The sequence below is a fragment of the Zonotrichia leucophrys genome, chromosome 15, assembly GCF_028769735.1.
Source record: "Zonotrichia leucophrys gambelii isolate GWCS_2022_RI chromosome 15, RI_Zleu_2.0, whole genome shotgun sequence".
NCBI classification, from domain to species: Eukaryota; Metazoa; Chordata; class Aves; order Passeriformes; family Passerellidae; genus Zonotrichia; species Zonotrichia leucophrys.
The window spans coordinates 4,127,084-4,140,713 of NC_088185.1; the positions used below are offsets into that span (position 1 = coordinate 4,127,084).

The 13,630-nt window shown below is 51.9% G+C and overlaps 1 protein-coding gene across 3 annotated transcripts in view; it reads right to left on the bottom strand.

The window, feature by feature from the left end:
* The window catches only part of KCTD10 (potassium channel tetramerization domain containing 10), a 15,598-nt gene continuing 1,968 nt past the window's right edge, over nt 1-13,630 (bottom strand). For all 3 annotated transcript variants that reach the window (XM_064727331.1, XM_064727330.1, XM_064727332.1), the window contains exons 2-7: nt 11,738-11,951; nt 5,894-6,063; nt 5,350-5,436; nt 4,712-4,764; nt 3,856-4,051; nt 1-3,258 (exon numbers count right to left, since the gene is read on the bottom strand). In XM_064727331.1, coding sequence (XP_064583401.1) covers nt 3,040-3,258; nt 3,856-4,051; nt 4,712-4,764; nt 5,350-5,436; nt 5,894-6,063; nt 11,738-11,945 — 933 coding nt within the window. In that variant the 5' untranslated portion in view covers nt 11,946-11,951 and the 3' untranslated portion in view covers nt 1-3,039. The remainder of the gene's footprint in view (nt 3,259-3,855; nt 4,052-4,711; nt 4,765-5,349; nt 5,437-5,893; nt 6,064-11,737; nt 11,952-13,630) is intronic.

Sequence of the window (13,630 nt, forward strand, 5' to 3'; positions counted from 1 at the left end):
TATTGTGTTATATTAAAAAAAAAAAAACCAAAAGTACATATTGCAAACATCAACCATACACTGAAATCCAGCTGAAGCTTGTTCTGTGCAGAAGTCTGGACAGGTGGGAATGATTGTACAGAACAGGAATTTGCTGTTGTCCAGGAAACAATTCCATAGAGACTGAAAGGTTCTACCTATGCTTTGCTCTAGGGGAGGATGGGAGCTTGGAGCCTTGCCCAGGGGCTGCTCAGGGGATCCAAACCTGCCCTGGGGAAGTGCTACAGGGAGAGAGGTGGCAAGGGGACACCAGGGCTGGCCCCTGTCCCCTCCTTGAGCAGCCCCACCCGTGTCAGGAGCTGGGAGGGGACAAAATCCCTTCCCCAGGGGGACTTTGCTCAGCTGCCTGGGCTGTGCTGGCACTGCTGGTGCTGGGGGATGGAAGCAGCCAGCTCTGCTCTCCCTGGCACTGGGAGAGGCAGGGAAGGATAATCTGAAGAGCTGCTTTTGTGCCCAGGACACCTGCCCTGAGCCCCAGGTGCACCTGAGAGCTCAGAGTAAAACCACTTAGAGTAACGAGGCTCAGGGCTGAGAGCATTTGTGCAAGGGCATGAGCAGGGTGTGGCCAGAGCAAGGACAGGGGCAGCAGGGAAAGGACAGGCCCCAGGACAGCACAGGACAGGCCCCAGGACAGCACAGCTTGGCTGCACCACTCCACACCCCGAGGGTGAGCTCAGGAGTGAGCTAAGACAGAGTCTGCCCACAAATGCAGCAACAAAACTGAAATGGAAACTTTAACTCTCCTGGAGTGACTTTGCTAAACCAACAGCTCTACAAAGCACTGTACAAAGATTAAAAACAGCCCTCCCCTGGTTTTTAAGAACTTAGTTTGCATATCCTGAAAGGGAAAAGCCTGAAGCCAGTTAAGGATCTATTTACAGAGAAGTTAATCACGTAGCTGTGACCTGTCAGGTGCTTGGTACTGCTGTCACCTCCTGGGGCTGAGGCTGCTCTGCCCCACAGGACTGGATTTGGTCTGGGGTCTGCAGGTCAGCACAGCCGGGGATGAGTGGAGAGCAGCTCCCAGCTGGAGTGAGCAGGGTTTGCTGCAGGACTGGGGCTGTCCCTGGTCCCCTCTGTGGGACACAGCCTGCACCCCCAAGGGCTGCTGCAGATGCTGAGAAGCCCAGTGACAGCCCAGGAATCACCAGTAAGTGCCAAAGCACACAGTGCTGGAGAAACAGCAACCCAGGACTCCCCTGCCTCACCCTCAGCTCATCCCAGCCCCGAGGGGAGAGGCACTGGCTCCTTCCCCCTCTGCACTGCCCTAGAGGGTGCTGCCAACAGCTCTAGGTACAACTCAAACTGGAAGCCCTGAGGTGTCAGGACAGAGCTGAAGCTGCTGAACCCCCAGGAGACTGTGGAGCTCTCAGTGAACAATCAGCAGCTGCAGGAGAAAGAGGAGACAGGTATAACACCCCACCTGCCACAGCCAGCAGCTGCCTGCAATGGGGAGGAGTCTTTGGTTACTAGAAAGATGGCCTCAGATTAAATTGGAAATCTTTGAGCTTTACTTGATGATCCAAAACTGTACAGCCACTTCCTGGTGTGTTTCAGCCTCTACCACCGAGCTCTGTGGAACAGAAGAACGTGGCTGGTGCTGCTGCAGCACCTTTGGTGTCACACTGTTCCCACGTCCTCAGCAGCCCTGAGCCAGGAGCAGGGATCCTCGGAGCAGGAACACGGAGCTGCTGCTGCTCCAGAGGAGGGTGGCTGTTAAAGCCAGTGCTAAATATTGCAGAGAAAGGGTCAAAAGAAACTCTAGCCCAGGGCAGAGTGCTCTGGTGTCACCCACGGGTGCTGCTGCAGTGCAAGTTTAACACTTCCTACCTCAGGTTTCTCTCCCTCCCAGGACGGGTGACCTGAACTGTCACAGCTGTGGCTCTGCTCAGCCCTATGGAATGACAGCCCACCTCCCACCACTGCTGTCACTTGACTCCACAACAGGCAACAGGAGACAAGGAGGTAGATAAAATATTCATTGAAAGAGAAAAGCACTCGTAGAAAGCCACAGTGCAGTGGCCTTCTCCATGCTCTGCCCTTCCACACACAGCTGCCATGGCTGGGAGGGTTTGGAACAGCCTCAGGGTGAAGTCAAACAGGGAATATCTGCCTCTGGGCCACTGCCTGCTTGTTTCCCCTCACTCAGAGCAGGGCAATGCTCCTCAATCAGCTCCAGAAGGGAACCAGGGCTGCTGCCCCCCACCAGCACCCCCAAAACGGGGGGATTGAACCTGCTGTGACTCCTGGTGCCTGGGAGCTGCTGGAAACCAACCCCCCAGCTGAGATCCAGGCTCAGGCAGAAGCTCTAAGCACTGACCAGTACCAACACCACTCCTAGGGAAAGCAACCGTGGACAGTTTGCTCCTGATTCTCCTCCTTTGGGAGGAATTTTAACCTTGAACTGTAGGGATAAAACAGGGCTGGGTGTCCCCAGCTCAGTGCTGCAGAAACTCCACTGAACCCTTGGAGGAGCAGATCCTGAGAGCTGTGGGGAACCTGAGGGAGCAGCCCCTGCTCTGAGGGATCCCTCTGCCCCCAGACTCCAGGAATCTCATCAGCCTGTGCCATTTGTTCTTTGGAGAGTCTCTGCAGCAGCCCTGGGTCCATGTCCCTGCCTTTCCCCCCAGCCCAGGAGGGTCAGGGAGTGCCTGGAGGGAAGGAGGGTGGCTGGCTGACCTTTTGTTCGTTGTTTTGCTTTTAAAGTGCAGGATCATTACCAAAAGTCACAGAAAGCCAGTCCTCCTCCTCTCCAGCACAAAACAGCAACGACAAGAGTGCTAAAAATTCTGGGCATTTCTCCAGCTGCTCAACAGGCCTTTCCAGGCTGCCCAGTAACCTCATGGATCCTCGCCCTACAACTACCGCATTTAAATACCCCAAATAACCTAGAGTTTGTTACAAATCCCAATTTACAGACTGTGCTGGACAGGAGTTGCACTGCCTGGTCCTGCTGCAGGGCAGCCCCTTCCCCAGAGCCGAGGGGGTCCCCAGGCTGGCTCACTGGTGCAGGTGGGCCCTGTCGTCGGGGCGCTTGATGTGGATCCTCCGCACGCGCTCGATGCGCTCCCGCTCCTCGTCCTCCTCCAGGTGGTGGGAGCGCCCTGCAGCCCCTCCCGTGGCCTCCAGGAGGGCATTGTCCGGCCCCCTCCCGTCCTGGGACTCGTACAGAAGAATGTTCAGGGTCTCCTCGTAAATTCGGGCTTCTGGGAACTCCACCTGGCAGGGAGGGAAGAGGAGGTCACTGACTGCAGGCGCCAGGTTACCTCGGCTTGGGTTCCTGACACTCCGTGTTGCTGTTCCTTAACTGCACCCCAGGAACAGAAATCCTTTCAGGGACAATCCTTTCTAGTCCATTTTTTTGCTTCCAGCTTTTGAGTCCAACAAGTTGGGTTTTTACCAGAACCAGGCAGATCCCTCCTGGGAAAGGGAAGAATGCAGGGAAGGTGTGCCATTGATGGATCCCTCCTTACATGGGGGTGTAGAGCCAGGAAATGGTTTGGGTTGGGAGGGACCTTAAAGATCATTTACTTCAATCCCTAGATCATCTACTTGCAACTCCCAAACCCAAATGTGGTTAAATGTACAAGTTTGTCTGAAGATAGAACTGGACTGACCATTATGGATATCATGATTATGGAATACCACAGGGCTTTATGGAATATCCCAATTTCCCAGTGCAGGCAGCTCCTGCTGCACCCCCAGGATGAGCCCCAGCTCCTACCCCACTCTCAATGCACTGACTACCCTCCAGAGGTGCTGAACAATGACAAAGTGCCAGCCTGTTCAGCTGTCACTGTCCCAGTTTCCCTGTACCTTGGTCTGCTTCTTCTCGGTGGCATAGACGATGGAGGTGCAGCAGACCTCGGCGATCTTGCGGCCCTGCCCGTAGAAGGACCAGCAGCAGATCTCATCCCCAATGACATCCTTGATGAAGAGCACCCTCCCGTTGAACCTCAGGGACAGCTTGTCAAAGAGCTCAATGTTCTTCAGCATGTTGTCATCGGAGTTGCTGTGGGAAGGGAATTTACAGAGCGCGTGGAAAGAGTGGGAGCAGTGAGCACTGATGGCTCTGAGATCCCAGATTCCAGTGTCACAGAGCCCCAGGATGGTTTGGGTTGGAGGGACCTTAAAGCCCACCCTTGACATGGGCAAGGGCACCTTCCCCTAGCCCAGGTTGCTTCAAGCCCCATCCAGCCTGGCCTTGGACACTTCCAGGGATGGGGCAAAGCAAAGAAATTAATTCTTATTATTTCACTTCAAACCATTCCTGAGCTCAGCACCCTGGATGGGCACTGTTATGTCATGAAACTTATATGGGAATAAGGGAAAGAGGACAAGGCCCCCAGTTTGATCATTTCACCACTCAGAGAGCTCCCTGTGTTCAACTACCACACTGCCATCCATGGGAATGCAGACAGCACTTGGCCAGGAGTCTCTGCCAGCTGCACCTAAGGATTAGAGGAACTCCTCTGGCACAGAAATAGCACAGGCTCAGCCCTGCATGGATGGCAGCAGACTCCCTTCTGACTCCAGTTTGAAATTAATTGGGGAAAAATGGAGTGCCTGCCAACACCAATCTGTCATTGGGTCTGGGGGAAGAAAAAGGAAACTTTTATAGTGGATTTTAGTCTATGAAAAACTTCCAACAACTCCAGCTGATGTCACTTACCTGGTGTAGGAATATTTGTTGTTGCTTCTGTTATAGAGCAGCTTCACTGCTGGCTGTAAGAAACAAAGCACAGATGAGTTCCAGGGAGCACAGCCTGAGCTGGAACCTCAGCTCAGCCCAAGGCCCCACAGAGAAGCTGCAATAACAAATTCCTTGTGGGATTTCAGTGGTGTTACTGCTGTTGCTGCAAACCTGTGATGCACAAGTTGGCAATGGGGCTGCAATCCCTCCTGACCCCTTCTGGGACTGGATCCTCATCCATTCTTATCTTCCCTCTGTCTTATCAGGACTCCCTGCTACGTGCAGGGACACTTTCCACTATCCCAGGTTGCTCCAAGCCCTGTCCAGCCTGGCCTTGGACACTTCCAGGGATGGGGCAGCCACAGCTGCTTTGGGCACCCTGAGCCAGGGCCTCCCCACCCTCCCAGGGAAGAATTTTTTCCTGATATCCCATCTAACCCTGCACTCCTTCAGCTTAAAGGCATCACCCCTTATCCTGTCACTCCATCCCTTGTCCAGCACTCCAGCTCTCTTGGAGCCCCTTTAGGCACTGGAAGGAGCTCTGAGGTCTCCACAAAGGTTCTCCTCTCCAGCTGGACACCCCAGCTCTCCCCATGGCACATCCCAGTCTCTCTCACCTTGTTGGAGGTTGCAATCAGCTTCTGCTCCTCTTTGGAGGAGGTGATCACCGGGACCTTGCAGAAGGGCTCATAGGTGTCCTTGTTCTGTGGGAGAAGAACCAAACAGCAGCTGAGTGAGAGCAGCTCCCTGGCACAACCACATTTCCTGGGAATGATTTCTGCTGAGGGGTCACCGTCCACTCTGTCCCTGTGGTGTCCCTGGGGAGCTGTGGCTGGCCAGGGGCAGCTGAGGTGTCCATTCCTGTGCTCCACCACGGAATGTCCTGTGCCCAGTTAAACAGCAGGATCTGGAATGGGGCTTTTCTCAGACAGGACACCAGTGACAGTGGCATCAAACCCAAGATGGCAACCTCAGAGCATAACAAAGAACAAAACAGGACTCCAGCAGCTCTGGGAAGAAGCTGGTTCTCCTAGATGTGACCAGACTCCAGCAGAGGACAACACAAACAATTCCCATTTCCATCCCAGCCTCCAAAATCCCCACATGAAGACCAGGAGAAAACCCTGCCCACCCCCAGGTGCCCCTGAGCCCCGTGCCCACCTGCAGGGCTGCCTGGCATTCATCCACCAGCCCCTGCACCAGGTAGTACTTGGCCTCAGCCAGCAGCTCCTCGATCTCGCGGCGGCTCTCCGGGAGCGGCACGGCCCCGTCCCGCAGGTAGTTCAGGATTGTCCCAAAGTGCTTCCCACAGCGGTCAATCAGGATCCAGCCTGGGCACACAGCAAGGCCACAGTGAGGACAAGCTGAGATCAATGTGGCAAAAGGCCTTGGCAGAGCAAAATGGTGGAAGGACATGATGGAACTGGGAGTGGGAGGATGGAATGGGGAATGTGAGCAGGGAGTGTGGCACAGCTGGACCAGGGTGGGAGGAGAATCACGGAATGGTTTGGGTTGGAATGGAACTTAACTTAAAGCCCATCCAATCCCAGGGAATATATTCATGTGTTCCTGCTGAGGAGTCTGTGAAGGGTGAGTAAAAATAACCCCTGACCCTGCCCTGACCAGAGAGAGGCACTGGGGGTGTTCAAGGCTGATGGAAAGCACAGAATGGTCTGGGTGGGAAGGGATCTTAAATCCATGGGCAGGGACAGCTTCCACCATCCCAGGCTGCTCCAAACCCCATCCAACCTGGCTTTGGACACTTCCAGGGATGGGGCAGCCTGAGCCAGGGTGCCACCACCCCTCACAGGGAAGAATTTCTCCTCAATATCCCATCTAACCCTGCCTCTGGCAGTGGGAAGCCATTCCCCCTTGTCTTGTCCCTCCATGCCCTTGCCCAAAGTCTCCTCCAGCTCTCCTGGACACTGCAAGGTCTCCCTGGAGCCTTCTCTTCTCCAAGAGAAGGAAGAAAAGAGCTACAACCAAAGCTGTGGGTGCAGCATCCACACTTCACCTCTCACTGCTGGGATCAGGCTGGACCCTGGAGAAGTCAGGGAGTGCCAAGGCTGGAGTTTCCCTGGGTGAACAGATGGCCACTCTCACAGGCTGAGGCTCAGGAATGCGGTGAGGAAACGCTTGTGGGGAAGGAGTCATATTTTGGACAAATAAGGAAAGTAGGTTAAAGCAGCCCCTGTGTGCTCTGCATGAATGGAATTACGAGGAAAAGTCTGAACATTTGGTTCAGTCTGGAGAGGGAACACAGCCTTTTCTGAGGGAAAAGGAGACACTCTGCAGCAGCTCACTCCAGGCTTCCCAGCTCCCTCATTCCTGCTGAACACAGACAACACAAAGTGCTCCAAGTGTGATTTTACAGGCTGCAACAACAAACTAGAGAAAGAAATGATGGAAGAAAGGACTGATCCAGACTAATGGCTAATCCAACTAGAGCAGAAAAAAGCCCATTTGGCAGTGCAGAGTATGGACAGCAAGAAATCCCATTTTAGTAGGAGATTTAGTGGAAGGTGTCTCTGCCCATGGCAGGGGTGGAACAAGGTGAGCTTTAAAGTCTTTTCCTACCCAAACCATTCTGGGATTCTGTGATAAAGAGGAAGCACAAGCCATGGTAATAAACCATTCCACAAATGCAGCTGCCTCCCAAGCTCACTGGAGCACACAGGAAGGTAAAGGGCCAGCTGAGAGCAGAACTATCATCCCCAAACTCCTCTGTGATTCCTCATAGGCTGCAAAAATCTGCTGCAACTTCGTTTACAGATGGTGAAACTGAAGCAGAGTTGCTCATTTTCATGTGGGGATGAGAAAACACTTCCAGCAGCGTTGCAAAATCAGAGCTACCACTAGAAGAGCTTTAAAAACCCTTCTGCTTCCCCCAAGCAGCCCAAAGGAGATGAGTCACAGAGAAGTGAGCCCGGTGCCACTCGGCCACAGCAGAGCCAACAAGTGGGCTGGAGTCTTTTGGAGGCATTTCTTAATTGCAGAGTTCCAAAAACATCCTGTGATCCATTTAGGAAGGGACACAGAATCCATGGGCTGTATGGAATCATGGAATGGTTTGGGATGGAAGAGAACTTAAAGTTTATACAATTCCAACCCCCTGCCTTGGGCAGAGCCACCTTCCACTATCCCAGGCTGCTCCAAGCCCTGGCCTTGGACACTTCCAGGGATGGGGCAGCCCCAGCTTCTCTGGGAATTCCATCCCAGCCTCTCACCACCCTCACAGGGTGGATTTCTTCCCAATATCCCACCTATTCCTGCCCTCTGGCAATTTGAAGCCATCCCCACTTTTCCTGTCACTCCAGGCCCTGCAAACAGTCCTTTCCCTCATTTCTGTCAGCTCCTTCCCTTCTCCAGGCTGAACAATCCCAGCCTTTCCTCCCAGCAGAGCTGCTCCATCCCTCTGACCATGCTGGTGTCTCCTCTGGGCTCTCTCCAGCAGCTCCAGCTCCTCCCTCTGCTGGGGCAGCTCTGCAGGTGGGGTCTCAGAACCCCCTCCCCTCACTGCCTTTGCCCATGGACACATCACACCTTTAAAAATCCATCTTTGTCTTACAGGAATCCTCAGGGACAGGATCCAAACACTGCAGCTAAAAGCAGATATTTCCCAAGCAAACCCTGGCAGGTGAAACAGGAGCCTGACACTGGACACTGCCTGAGGCTCCACTCTCTTATCAGCAGCAGGACCAGGAACAGCTTCCCCATCAACAGCAGCAGGGAGTCAGGGGAAAAAGGAGAATTGGAAACAGGTGGATGCACCTGGAAAACTCACATCCTTCTCCCTGCTCATTACCATCCAAGGAAATGTTCCAAAAATGCTGATTTGCTACAGTTCATCAATAATTTCTGAGCTGGAAACAATAATTTACCACCCACAGGCAGAGAAGCCCAGCCTGTTCTCTCCAGCCTGAGGAGCAGCAGGTTGGAATTGTTCAGCTGGGATCTGAATCCCAGACACAGAGCAGGACCCAAATTCCAGACTGGTTAAACCCAACTCCTTCCAGTTGCTCCCCAAGCCTGGCTCCTTTCCCTAAGAAACATTTTGTTTGGTGCCAGGTTTAGGGTGTGACCAATGAGGAGGATTTTGAAGAATTCCAGATAAAAAGTGTTTCCTTTAGCAGCCCCAGTGCTATTGTCCCAGTTTCCAGGCAAGGGGAGATAAAGCAAGAGCTGCTGCAATGGGAGTGTCTGTGTTACAACATACAGGAAGTATCAAATTCCTCTTAAAACACAAACTGGTTCCATGGAACAATCCCACACACACACTGTGGGAGTCACAGCAAAACAAACTTGGGGTTTTACATCCCAAATCTGGTATTTTAGTGGGAGAAATACCAGTTATCCTCAGATTTGGGGTGCAAACAGCACTTGCAGAGCCTCTGAGCCCTGGGAATGGGATGTCCCAACCCCATTGGGATCAGGCCAGGATGAGTTTCCAAAATGAATTTGGGATTTCCAATCCATTTCCAAGCACAGGAAGTCTGGAATTATCAAATTCAGCCCAGCAGCTTCAGGGAGGGACAGGAAGATCCAGCCCAAGTTTAGCAAAGGGAGAATGTTCACAACATTTCCACTCCTCCAGTGCTCCCAGTCATGGTGTTCATTCACATTGGACAGAATTTTTCCCAAACTGGACCCAGTGTTGATTCCCACTTGACTTTTTTCCCAAATTTGACCCACAAACTGACTTTTTCAATGCAACCTCCATGATCTGTGTCCAGGATAAGCATCCCAGAGACCCTTTGATCCAAATCACAGCATCCACATTCCTGCTTTATCCTGGCCTGGGATTACACCTGGAACAACACAGCTTTGTTTTCCCCAGCTTAAATAGAAAGACTTCAGGCTAAACCAGGAATATTCAGCTAATCAGGCTCTATTTTTACATTTTTTCCCTTCAAATCCACTTCATTTTATCTCAGAAAAGCTTATCATAAATCTCTAAACAGATTGTTTTAAAGCACTCAAAACTCAGTCCACCCTGTACTATATTTTCTCTATTTTCAGCAAATTCAAACAAAATTTTTAAATAATAAACTAATCCCAAGGGAGGTGTTTGAATCTCCAGGATCAGCTTTGCAGAGGCTGCAGTTAAAGACAAAGGTTTTTAAATACTGTTATGGGTAAAACATCAGAGTGAAAATAAAGCTGAGCTTCCAATTAAACACTGGCACAACCAGAATGTGGGAATGTGGAGATAAAAGTCTAAATTTTCTGAAAATTCTGCAACTGGTTCTGTTTTAGGGAAATCAGCTGTCAATAGTCCCAAACGAAAGTTGTTTTATTTTAAAAAATCAGCTTTTAACTCATTTATACCTATGTTCAGAGCTTGTTTTATATTTTATTTATAAACAAGGAGACAAGAAGAGGGAATGGCATTCTGAGCTTCCAAGAGGACACACAAATCCCAGCTCAAAGATCCCTAATCACCATCCCCACCTATTTCCATGGGCTTCAGAGCTTTAATGTCAGTGTTCTGATAGGAAAAGATGCTCCAGGTGTCACCTGGGCCTGACAGGACCTTTGGCACCTCTTAGTGTCCTTCTTCTGTCCAGGAAACCACTCAGGTCATCCTTGTCTTTTGTTCCACATTTTTCCCAGCTGTATAATCATGGAATCATGGAACAACAGCATGGGTTGGGTGGGGAGATTGAAGATTATTTAGGCCTTGAAGATTATTTAGTTCACTCCTTGCCATGGGCAGGGACACCTCCCACTGTCCCAGGCTGCTCCAAGCCCTGTCCAACCTGGCCTTGGACACTTCCAGGGATCCAGGGGCAGCCACAGCTGCTTTGGGCACCCTCCAGGGCCTCAGCAGGGAAAGATTTCAACCCAATATCTGATCCAAACCTATTCTCTTGTCCTGCCACTCCAGGGCAGGACAAGAGAATAGGCTTGGATTAGATATTGGGATGAAATCTTTAAATATTATATGAATATCTTATAAATATATAAATATCTTATAATATTATATAAATATCATATAAATATTCTCTCTGTTGTTCTTGTGGCTCCTTCAAGCACTGGAAGGCCACAATTAGGTCACCCCAAACCTGCCTTTGGTCCAGGCTGAACAATCCCAACCCTCCCTTGTAGGAGACATCATCCACCCTTCCAACCCTACAAACAGAAGTTCCTGTGACTTTCCCTGCCCAGGAAAGACATGGAGAGCACCAGGAACATCCTAATCCTCACTTCACCCTACCAAGAGAAGTTCCTCTGACATTCCCACAATCCCTGTGACTTTCCCTGCCCAGAAGGGACGTGGAGGACACCAGGAACATCCTAATCCTCACTTCACCCTACCAACAGAAGTTCCTCTGACATTCCCACAATCCCTGTGACTTTCCCTGCCCAGAAGGGACGTGGAGGACACCAAGAACACCCCAATCCTTACCTTCACCCTACAAACAGAAGTTCCTCTTTCCCATCACCCCTGTGACTTTCCCTGCCCAGGAAGGACGTGGAGAGCACCAGGAACACCCCAATCCTTACCTTCACCCTACCAACAAAAGTTAATCTGACCTTCCCACAACCCCTGTGACTTTCCCAGCTCAGAAAGGATGTAGAGGACACCAGGAACACCCCAATCCTTACCTTCACTCTACAAACAAAAGTTCCCCTGACTTTCCCATCACCCCTGTGACTTTCCCTGCCCAAGAAGGATGTGGAGAGCACCAGGACCACCCCAATCCTTACCTTCACTCTACAAACAGAAGTTCCTCTTTCCCATCACCCCTGTGACTTTCCCTGCCCAAGAAGGACGTGGAGAGCACCAGGAACACCCCAATCCTTACCTTCACTCTACAAACAGAAGTTCCTCTTTCCCATCACCCCTGTGACTTTCCCTGCCCAGGAAGGACGTGGAGGACACCAGGAACACCCCAATCCTTACCTTCACCCTACAAACAGAAGTTCCTCTTTCCCATCACCCCTGTGACTTTCCCTGCCCAGGAAGGACGTGGAGAGCACCAGGAACACCCCAATCCTCACCTTCACTGTCCGTGAGCACCTCCATGCGCCCGCTGAACATGGCCTTGAGCATGGTGTCCTGCTTGGTCAGGGTCTGCATGGTGGTGTAGTACAGGGCTCCCCCCACGTTCAGCTTCACGTACTTGGAGCTGGGGCTGCTCCCCTTGAAGGACGTCGTGCGCGTCGCGGCCGCCGGCACTGCTGAGCTCACCACGCTCTCTCCCGACATCTCTTCCTGCAAGCAACGGGGTCACCAGCTCAAGAGTGCAATTCCCAGCTCAAGGAAGGACCTCCCAGGTCAGGGAAGGAGCTCCCAGCTCAAGAGTGCAATTCCCAGCTCAAGGAAGGACCTCCCAACTCAAGGGAGGAGGTCGCAGCTCAAGGGTGCAACTTCCAGCTCAAGAGAGCAGCTCCCAGCTCAAGGAAAGACTTTCCAGTTCAAGGAAAGACTTCCAAGCTCAAGAGTGCAACTTTCAGCTCAAGGGAGCAGTTTCCAGCTCAAGGAAGGACTTCCCAGCTCAAAGGAAGGACTTCCCACTTTAACAGTTCAATTTCCACCTCAAAGGAAGCACTTCCCAGCTCAAGAAAAGACTTTCCAGCTCAAGGAAGGACTTCCCACTTCAAGAATGCAATTTCCAGCTCAAGGGAGCAGTTCCCAGCTCAAGGAAGGACTTTCCAGTTCAAGAAAGGATTTCCCAGCTCAAGGAAGGAGGTCCCACTTCAAGAGTGCAATTTCCAGTTCAAGGAAGGACTTCCTAGCTCAACCAAGCAGCTCCCAGCTCAAGGAAAGACTTCCAAGCTCAAGAGTGCAACTTTCAGCTCAAGGGAGCAGTTCCCAGCTCAAGGGAGGAGGTCTCAGCTCAAGGGAGGACTTCCCCGCTCAAGAGTGCAATTTCCAGCTCAAGGAAGAACTTCCCAGCCCAAAGGAGGAGTTCCCAGCCCAAAGGCTCAGTTCCCAGCTCAAGAATGCAATTTCCAGCCCAAAGGAGCAGTTCCCAGCTCAAGAGTGCAGTTCCCAGCTCAAGGAAAGACTTCCAAGCTCAAGAGTGCAATTTTCAGCTCAAGGGAGCAATTCCCAGCTCAAGGAAGGACATTCCAGCTCAAGGAAGCAGCTCCCAGCTCAAAGGAGGAATTCTCAGCTCAAGGGAGGAGCCTCTAGCCCAAAGGAGCAGTTCCCAGCTCAAAGGAGCAATTTCCAGTTCAAGGAAGGACTTCCCAGCTCAAGGAACGAGGTCCTACTTCAGGAGTGCAATTCCCAGCTCAAAGGAGCAGCTCCCAGCTCAAGGAAGGACCTCCCAGCTCGAAGGAACAATCCCCCCCCTGGCAGTGTGACACTCCCGTTCCCACCGGGTGTTTCGCACCTCGGCTCCTCCCCTGGCTCTCCCTGTGAAGTTCTCAAGTGTTTTAAATGTGTCACTCTCAGGAGCTGAAGGACACTCGTGGGCACAGCCCCCGTTTTTTTCCCGGGGAAAAGCCCTGGGAATGCTGAGCTGGGTTTGGCACTGCAAAGCCAATGCTTTCCCACAACAACTGCTTTCATTTCTTACACAACTCCGCAGCTTAAGGCTCTTACTCCATCCATAATCTGGGATGGAATTGGGCAATTCCCAACACACACAAGTGGAGCAGATGATTCCTGCGAGTCCCAATGCAGAAATCAACAGATTCCCCAGTGCTAAAAGGCAGAATATCCACAGGTTTTCAAGGCTTTTTCCCTCGGAGCAAACAGGGAGAGCACACAGGAGCTTTTCCTGCTCTTCCCTGCCCTCCCAGCCTGCTCAGAGCACCAAAATCCAGCCGGACAGAGCTGGATTCCTGTCACCTCGGTCACTCTGGCACGGGAGGCTCAGCGCCACAAATGCCCCCAGAGCCGATAAATCCTTAATCACTTGGAGCCTCCTTCCCTCAGGATGG